Source organism: Brassica napus, chromosome C8 (assembly GCF_020379485.1).
Source record: "Brassica napus cultivar Da-Ae chromosome C8, Da-Ae, whole genome shotgun sequence".
Taxonomy (NCBI): Eukaryota; Viridiplantae; Streptophyta; class Magnoliopsida; order Brassicales; family Brassicaceae; genus Brassica; species Brassica napus.
Window position 1 is genome coordinate 17,379,929 of NC_063451.1, and position 10,506 is coordinate 17,390,434.

General features: G+C 32.5%; 1 protein-coding gene across 1 annotated transcript; it reads right to left on the reverse strand.

Moving 5' to 3' along the window:
• Window positions 1–1,046: 1,046 nt before the first annotated feature.
• Window positions 1,047–7,069, reverse strand: LOC106412361 (spermidine sinapoyl-CoA acyltransferase-like). The gene is made up of 3 exons (XM_013853286.3): window positions 6,539–7,069; window positions 5,058–5,303; window positions 1,047–1,758 (listed from the first exon to the last, which is right to left on the reverse strand). The coding sequence occupies exons 1-3, from the start codon at window positions 6,992–6,994 to the stop codon at window positions 1,114–1,116; spliced, it is 1,347 nt and encodes a 448-aa protein (XP_013708740.2). The 5' UTR covers window positions 6,995–7,069; the 3' UTR covers window positions 1,047–1,113.
• Window positions 7,070–10,506: the final 3,437 nt, after the last annotated feature.

Sequence of the window (10,506 nt, forward strand, 5' to 3'; positions counted from 1 at the left end):
AGAATTGTGCTAACCAATGTGTTATTTGTGCCGAACTTGAATTGTTCCCTTATCTCCGTTTCAAAGCTTCTACGTCAAACCAACTGCTTTGTGCTTCTAACGTATACTTTGTGTGTTTTACATGATCGTTTCACGAGGACGCTGATTGGAATATCAGGTGAAGAGAGAGATGGATTTTATTATTTCAAAGATGTTATGGCTGCACGGGCTTGGACATACTTATTCACTGCGATGTATCAGGACCATATCAGACTCGTACATCTCCAGAAGCTGTCTACTTTCGTACTCTGGTTGATGATTTTTCCAGAGCAGTCTGGACTTATTTACTTCTCGGGAAATCTGAGGTTCGCACAATCCTATCCAATTTCTGAAAAATGGCTGCGGAACAATTCTCTAAAGAGGTCAAGATTGTTCGAAGCGACAACGGAGCTGAGTTTCTGTGCTTAGCAAGCTTCTTTCGCGAGAATGGTATAATCTATCAGACTTCTTGTGCTCTTCAACAAAACGGGAGAGTTGAAAAAAAACATCGTCATATCCTCAATGTTGCTCGAGGCTTGTTATTTCAAAGCAACTTACCTATCAAATTTTGGGGTGAGGCGATCATGACTGTCGCATACTTAATCAACCGCACGCCTTCTGCAGTTCTTGATCAAGTTTACACCATCTATTGCTCGACCAATTCAAAGATTCAAAACTCACTGAGAACAGCTTATCACCGGCAGTCTATTCAGTGGACACCGAATTATTTTCATAATTAGAGTTAGGAAACAATCAATAGAATAGACAGTAGCATAAAAAGAGATCCAAGTAAAGTATAAAGGGAATTAACCTCATCATGAAATACAAAACAATGGTTGACACCGAAACAATTCTTGTGTTTCTCTCAGGTTGATAAGAATACCCTGGAGAGGCCTCAATGAAAACTGCAAATGGAAGAATTTTCCATGGTTGTATTTATTTTGTTTTGATGAGCGTTTATGACCAGATTTCTGAAGGCGGAACCAAAAAGATGTTCTCACCAAGAAATTATTTGAATGCATTATCACTTTTTGTGTAAAGATTATTACTTATTGATATTAATTTATTGAGATTCCCATATCAAAGAAAGAAGTTTCAGTTTACAGAATTCATCTCTTCTTTAAACTTAACCATTGCAGCTCTTGGCAACGTAATCATGACTTGAACTCCTCCGACCATCGAAGGTTCTAACCTCGACGCTGGCATGACGATACCAAGAATTCTGGCTATCTCTGGTGGGACCACCGGGACAATATTCACCGGCTCACCCCACCCGAAATCCATCGATCCAAAAATACCAATGTTCCTCCAGTCCGTCAAACAAAATCTACCTTTGATCATTAAATTCATACTGATGATACTTTCAGTGTTGGCAAGCTCTTCTAGGAGATAATCTTTATCGTGAGCCTTTCTTTTTGCTTGTTTTAAGAGCTTCACGATGTCAGAGATGGTAAACTCTTCCACTTCTTTAACGGTTAATGATACATACATGTCTATGTATGCATTACCGTAGTATCCGTCTGGCAAAGGTGGATTCACTGTGTTTCGGATTCCTACAGCTAAACCCAAAGATGTGACTCCATCTCGATCCAAACTCAGAGCTTTAACTCTTGACTTCCACAAATAAGCTCCTATAACTTCGAAAGTAGTGAGTGCCTCATTAGAGAAGTCATACTCTTTCAGTGTAGCTTCTTTCAGTCTTCTTATGCTCTCAGCTCTGATACTTATTTTCTCAGTTACCTGATTACGCATATAAAAAATAAGTAAAGTAAGAAATATTAATTTAAGATTATAAAATAAGAATAAATAAGTTAGCCAAACTTTTTCTTTTAGTTGTTTTAAAAATGATCATAATCATAATAGTTTTCCGAGAGAAAACAATATTTTGAGCTTTCTTTAACCATAACATTTTAATTTTATTATACATGAAGAGAAATATATATATATATATATATATATATATATATATATCAGTTTTGTTTCACCAAAGTTTGAGACTGAGAGAACTTCTATTGGATTGTTTTTTTTAATTTTGAGTATCTACCAGAAAAGTAAAAATAAGTATTTCACGCAATGGATCTGATATTCTTAAACAAGTTTTGTTTCATTTTTTACTAAAAGTTAATTAAAAAATCATGCAAGAAATATTTTTGTATAGTGCATAATTAATGAATCATTTCCAACAATTCAATTCTGCAAGATTTGTTTTCCAGATATATTGCTTTTCTTTTCATTTTTTTTCTAATAACCTTTTTACACTCGACTAAGACCATATCTAATGGGATTTCATTTTTTTATTTCTCTCTTTATATTGAAGAAAAGTTTTTTCCCATGGTACTTCATTTTTCATTCATTTCTTCAAATTTTAAAAACTGAACAATATTTCTTCAAATTTGAATATAAGCTTTTGAATTATAAACTAATCTTAGCTTTAACATGATTTTATTTTTACTTAAATATATAATAAGTGTGATCTAACCTAATTAATTTGAAAAAAAAATATTATTGTTTTCATCTATTAGATGAAAAAGTAAAGAACACGGAAATATTCTTTTCCAGTTATTCTAGGTTTGATTTAAAAAAGAAAGATAAAATAAGCTCATTTCTCACTTGAGAACACTTTAGTTAGTTATTATAGGAGAACTATATAGATTCGGTCTTTTTTATAAAATATAATGTTCTTTACTTACTTTTATTTTTTGAACAATTTATTTACTTATATATTTCTATTATGTGTAATGATCGTATTATATGATGACATTTAACTTACAATAAATAGTAATCGTGTTGGAGAAATAATTAGATAAATTTAGTAAGCTTGAAAAAGTACAATGTTTTATTATAATCATTTATAAAATGGTCATATAATATATTTGAAATATATAAAAGATAAAATAAGTAGACCACTGAAAATATATTACTTGATTTTTTTGAAAGAGTTATTTTTTCTTAAGAATGAAGCAAATCATTGGAAATGCTCTGATATCTGTAGGTGAAAGTAGTTGTGAGAGGCCTATTCACTAAGTTTTCTAACAGATCTAAAGTGTGACACCGTTTTGATTTGTAAAAATGGTTAAAGCATTTCAGTTGAAGACATCCCATTGAATATTTCAAGGAAAACGCAAAAAAAAAATGAAAAAGTTTCATTTAAAATTTTCAGATATTTATAAAATATTTGTCTTTTTATGAATGGTAAACATTCTGAATTAAATATATTGTAAATTTAGAGAGAAAAAAAATCGAAAGTAAGAGTCGTAACGCAAGGAGAATATATTCCTAGCCGAAACTTGCAGGACAATAAAACCTATCATTAACTAATTTTCAAATATATCCTACTATATATTAATTTATAAGTCACTTAAGTGACTTTTGCTTAGGTGTCATTCATAGGTGAAGTTTAAAATCAATTTTCTTAATTTGATTGGTTGTTAGTATTTGAATTTTCATTTATTAAATTAAAATTTTAAAAAGGAAACTAATTCTAGTACCTAATCTAATCTATATTACCATACAAATAATTAAATATTTTAAAAATATAAAAATTAACATAATTTGTTTATAGAAACAATTAAATATCATATATTACATTATAAAAATTTAGAATATACATATAAATACATATGGTATGATAGAAATAATTATATAAACGATTTTAAACATATCCCCTTCTTATTATTTGAGGAGCACTCTTAAAAATAAACCTTACTCTCATGTGTGATTAACAAAAATGTCATTGCACTATAATCCTTCTCACACTTTTTATTGAAAAACCTTTTTTAACCTAGATTAATTACATGTAATGTCATTGGCTATGTTCCATATAATATAATCATGAATTGATTGTCGCTTACGGTAATTACCTATACCGAAAGAACCATTTACAGTTGATTTTCCCAATTATTAAACCACAACTAACCAGAATATTATTTTGACTTTCCCAATTATAATATTTGTTTTATATATTATATCATGTCAACATATAGTGGTTGTGGAGCTGGAAATGTATTTTGTTCTCGCACAAACATATTTTCAGTCTTAGAATATCCGTAGTATTAACAACTGGTGTCATGTATCTCTGTTAACATGGTTTGTCAATTTGTTCCAATAATTATTGGATAAAATATTTAACATAAAGGTAAGAGGGTTTTCTTATTGAAGTAAAATCATAATATTATCTCATGTATATGGTCTTTTCTAAAACTATGATACAAAACATTTTTTCTCGGGACTGGAAAATACAAACGGTTCATATATTTATGTTATTTTCTATAACTTTGATACATGATTGGCCGTTTAAATTACATATTTATTTACAAAATTAAAAGTCTTAAATTTTATGAATATGACAAAATGATAATAGAATATGAGAGTCAAAAAGAGATTTTTTAACATTTTAGAAAAAATTAGAATTAAAAGAAAACCAATTAAATAGTAAAAGTTAAACATTCATTATGAAATATTAAAAGTTAATAACAATCGAAAAGACATTAGTTATATGTTGATTTACTTAAAACCGGGTTTTAAAATTGAACCGGGCCACCGGTTTTAGCTGGTTTCACCGGTTTTTTCTCAAATCCGGGTTTTAAATCGAACCAGACTCAGCTTCTTTAACCAGTCACGGTCGGACCGGTTCGACCGTCGGTCCAGTCCAATTTTCAAAACATTGTTTATGAGAGTAACCATCGCTTTTAATATTTATGGTGATTATTGTTTCCTATAATTAGTATAAGTAATACCTACTAAATGAAAATTATAAACTAATTTAGTCTATTCATTCCGTGCAAGGTGCGGTTCACCACCTAGTTACAACTTAAAATACTGTTTTTTCTTGTTTTTATTCAAGGTTCATAAACTTGAATGAAAGGGTCCGAAAATCATTTGCAGGAAAGATTCTTACCTAAGCTTTATTAAAACATTCCTAAAGAAAAGAGTATTTATAATACTTTAAGATTCTCTAGGGATCTCCAGTTTCTTTTTCCTCGCATTACCAAGTCTAATGAAATTTTCAAAACTAAGTGATCTTTGTCTTGTACACATACCCAATCATCAGTCGGTAGGTAGGGTGAAGTAGCCGTATCGCCTTCGGGAACAAAGGGAACTTGATCGTTGTCTTTAGGCCTTCCCACCAGTCTCTCTCTTTCCCAAACCGGTGTCACCGTCGGCATATTCTTTCCGCCGGCCAACTCTGTCAAGGCGCACATGATATGTCCCTCTCCAAATCCATCGCACATTGAATGCGGCAGAGCAACCCCTAAGATGAATCCTCCACATTTAAAGTTGGTCACCTGTCATCGTCATTGGTATTTCACTTCGTAAATTAAGCCAGACAACAAGAGAAGTTTTAAGGTATTAGGGACGACCTTTTTACATTTTTTTTCACTGAAGGGTTTTACTTTGTAGTTTACTGTTTCACGAAAAGATTATTATTTACTTCCACTATTATTTAAGAAAAATCAATCAATGGGAAAATACTTTATATCTCTATAATATTGTTTGGAAAATCAGTTTCATAGTGTAGATCTAGATCTCACCTTAGTCCAAACAACGGTTAATTACAAAAGTCAATTAATTTAAAATATAAAAGAATATTATATCTAATGCCATTATTAAAATTTCTATCTATTTTTCATTTTTAATAGTTTTCAGTCAGATTTTAAGTTTAACTAGTTGATCCCGCACTTTTAGGATTAATATATCTATGTACCTAACAATTTTTAATTATAATATTTATTTTTATAAAAATAATAATTAAATTTGATAGAAATTTTAAAATATTATAAATTATATAACTTCAATATTCATATTGGTTACCAATGTATTAAATTATGTTCTTTTGTTTCATAGTTTTATTTATGTGATGTAGATTGTGGATCAAAATCTTTTCTATAGTAATAATTAAATTAGGAAATTTGTATTTGAAATTAAACACATATTGTATGTGGACTGAAAAGAAATCATGTGGCACTGAAATGATTAAATAAAATCACAACTATAAAACATCAACAAAATAACGATTGTCTAGGAGTGTTCAATCCGGTAAAACAAAACCATTTAAAATCTAACAAAAAAAAATAGAGAAAATAGCACCGAATAAACCGACGGATGTTATATAGATATGGTTCAGTATATTAGACGATCAAACCGAATACACCAAATACACCGATTAATTCAGATATCTTAGTATACTCATATATAAATTTTATAATAATCTATATTTGAACAATATTTTCATTAATAATTAGAGAAACTGGCTATAGTCATTAAAATCATAAAATAAATACAAGATAAAAAGTAATGATGATATTCTCATTAGATATTGTTAATATCAATTGTTAATATCTATTTATTGATTAATAGTCCTAAATATCATGATAATTGTATATTAAAATATATTTTAAAAATAGTAGTATATATATATCAATAGAATATGTTAATATTTATGTTTTTTATAAAATATTTAGTTGTAGCTATTTTCATGCATGTAATGGTCGTCCCTATATGAAACATATCGCTTATGTACCTGCAACGCAAAAGGTGGATAACCATCCTTATCCACTTGAACCTCTGGCAAAAACTTCAAGGCCATATCTGAGTCAATGTTCTCTAGATACTTCAAAGAAGAAAGCTCTACGTTAGCAGTAGCCACCGTGAACGCCACACCGCCTCCGTCGCTGCCACAATTCAGCTGAAGCTTCCGATCAGTGTCCCTCCGCTTCAAAGTCCCTGAAAGTGGGTAGTAGTAGCCAAGAAGAACAGATAAAGCCTCCCTAACCAAATAATCCGGCTGGTTATCATCATAACCGACGTTCCTGGGTTTGAAAACGTAACACATCTTGTACATAACTTCGTTGTAAGGAGCATTGTCAAGTGTTGAAAGGGAAAGAGTATGTGAAGGTATGAGTTTTGGGGGTTTCACCATTTCGGCGAGTTTTTTCTTGACCATTAAAGGGATCGATAAGCTTTTTTGAGTCGGCATTGTTTTTTTTTATTTCTAGTTGTTTGACGAATAAAACTCTTAAGAACCCTTTCGTCTTTTATAGAGAGGGGAATCTAAATTTGTAGATTAGTCAGATTAGTCAATAAAGTTTTTTTTAATTCACATTTGTTTTATAAAATAAAATGGTAGGCAAGTTGGCGCCGAACATTACAATATCTCTTGGCCACGTTAACCTCAAACACTTTATGACTTTAATAACAGTTATCTTCTATATATGTAATGTCCTCTTTCATGTTAGAGATGGATTGCATCCACAATGCCTGTTGAATATAGAACTTGGCTCATGAAATAGGCTCAACTCAGTGCTGCGAGCTCAGCCAACGAGCTCGGCTCGACTGCTCTGCGGCTAAAGATGCAACTCGAAGACTCGGCCCAGATGCTCGTTCCATTAAGCTCAGCCTAGCTCATTAGGTTAAACCGACTTAGTTAGGGTAAAATGATGAAAAGGTTTATACATAAAAGGAGGACAAGAGAGACCAGCAAGATTGTTCAGACTTGGATACAAAGACTAGAGAATAAAGACTGGAATTAGGGTTTTACTAATCTTAGATCTTTTTCGCCAACTTATACTTTTCTAGCATAGTCCGCCGAGTACCGGTTCATTTCTCTCTTGTTCGCACGCATATCATAACTTTTATTTCATCAGATCATCAAAAACGCCTTTGAAATAATCCACAATCGAGTTTTGTTCTTATTATTTTCAAGAGTCGGCTTCGTGTAGCCGACTCTTGAGAATTCCATCTGATTTACCGTCTCTTGAATTGCAGGTTTTATATCCCGACACTCTCACACTTTAAAATAATGGTCAACTGCAACACGAGAATTAAAGGTTCGGATTTCGAGTTTCCTAAAATCAAATTTACAAAATGAAAATTTCATTAAATATAAAGTTTTCTTAAATGGAAATTTCCTTAAATGGAACGATTCATAAGTTATCTTAAAGGCCTTTTTGCAAATTTGATTTAAAACTCAAAGTCAAACACAAAACTAACCTTTTTTTTTTTTTTTTTTTTTTTTTGCTCTATTCACCCCACATGTTCACATTATTTACGAAAATGCCATTAATTTTTTTTTTCTTTTCGAAAATGGCTTTTTTACTCTCCCAACCTCATCATCTTCAGGTATTTACAAGATTGCCATTGCCATCAATACTCCAACCACAATGAACAACCAATTTGAAGCTCTTAATGCACCTAAAATCAATTTACACTCTCTCTTTCTCATTTGTTATGAACTAAAAACAACATATCTTTCACTTTGCCTCCATATTTATCCAAAAAACTCAAGCTTTTGATTCAAAATTTTTTATGGTTGATAGAGACATTCAAGCATACTATTCTTGGTGGGTTACTTTCGTTTGAGGTTCTGAGTGGTTGGAGAAGACTCTGTGTGCTAAGGAAGTCATCTCACTAGTTTAAGGTATAAAATTGAAATTTTTTCCAGACCTGTTCGCGTAGAAGACTTACCCGTAAGTAGTCTGGCTGTAGAAGACTTACGGGTAAGTCTTCTGGTCAAACTGAAGACTTACTTGTAAGTCGTCATCTTTTTTTGTTAAAAAAAAATCTAGAGAATACTCTAGACGACTTACTGGACGACTTACCAGTAAGTCATCTCCGGAAAAAACAAAAATTTCAATATTTTATTAAAGCTAGACGACTTATCTGTAAGTCGTCTCAGGTTACTTTTGCAATTGGAAAATAAAGCTTAAATATTTAACTTTTCCCAGACGACTTACGTGGAAGTCGTCAAGTAAGACGACTTACTTGAAAGTCGTCCGACTTACTTGAAAGTTGTCTAGGATAAGCAAAGTTGTCCAGATTTATTTTCTAGATTTTGGTCAAACCTTACTTATCTCGGACGACTTTCTCGTAAGTCGTCTACCTCGACGACTTTCAAGTAAGTCGTCTGGGTAAAGTTAAATGTTTAAGTTTCTTTTTCGAATTGCAAACTAACCTGAGAAGACTTACAAATAAGTCGTCTAGCTTTAATAAAATATTAAAATTTTTGTTTACCTAGAGACGACTTACTGGTAAGTCGTCTAAAGTTTTTTTTTAACAAACAAAGCTGGACGACTTACTTGTAAGTCATCCTATTAAAATTCAATTGCAAAAATGACCTATTTGGACGACTTACTGGTAAGTCGTCCAGACGACTTACTGGTATGTCGTCTGCGTCAATGTTTAGTAAACTTTCATTTTCTCTATGTTTACTAATGTGTTTTATTTTGATTTTTTGCAGATGATGTGTCAGTTACATGCAGTGTATGGAGAATGATTGTTGAAAGATTGCTGTTGGGATTTTGTGGTTGATAATGTCAAAGGAGCGAGAATGTTTTTTTTGAGTGAAGGTTCGACACATGCTTAACTTCTTGCAATGGCTCAAGAAGATTATAACCTGAACATGAGCACAGAATCTGTGGAGATAACCTACTCATTACCAGCAGAAATGATGCTAGTTCCAAACACCCCTCCTATTCATGTTACAAGTGATAGACAAGTTCGAAACTTGCTTCAGATAACCAAAACGCATGTAGTACGACTTTGTGTATCAAGCCGTAGCAAGGTGGAAATGGTTTCAGAGTTCAGGGAAGAAGATGATGAAGCTGATGAAGCTGATGAATGTTTTGAAGATGATGATGATGATTTGGTTGAAGATGAAAATCATGATGGGGAGGAGGATGATGGGGAGGAGGATGCTGATATCTCTATTGTTGCTGAAGTGGACGAGAATGGTGAGGAATACAGTGTTTATGGAAAGGTTGAAGATGAGGATGAGGAAGATGATGATATGTGTTTTGAAGATTTCAAAAAGATTGAAGGAGGAAGATCGAATGGTAACATTATCTATGTTAACCAGAGTTTTGTTAGCAAGGATGCGCTGCTTTCAGAGCTGCGGTTGACAGCAGTGAGGCTTAGGTTCTCCTTCAAAATATACAAGTCAACGAAAACTCTCCTTGTGATAACATGTCCGATAAGTGGTTGTGAATGGAAGATCAGAGCGAGTGTGAAACATGGGACAAACACGTTTTGGGTAACAAAGTATGTGGAAAAACATACATGCTCAGTGGGAGACCGAATCGCTCAGCGGAGACACTGTACTCCGAAGTATGTTGGTAGGCTTTTCATTGATCGTGTTGGAATCATTGATGGGTTGAATCCGCAGCATATCACTGATGCAATGAAGAACATGTTTGGCATGAAGCTTGATTACACCACTTCATACATAACACTTTTATATGCACAAATATTGGTGAGAGGATCAGCAGAAGATGGGTATTCGCGTCTGCCATCATATCTTGAGCAAATCTCCTTACCAAATCTCGATTCTATCACGGCTATAGAACTTGATTCTATCAATAGATTTAAGTATCTATTTCTCTCTTTTGGAGCTTCTATCAAAGGTTTTAAGTATCAGAGAATGGTCATTGTGGTGGATGGGACTTACCTAAGTGTGAAGTATGGAGGTGTAATGTTAGTTGCAGCCGCACAAGA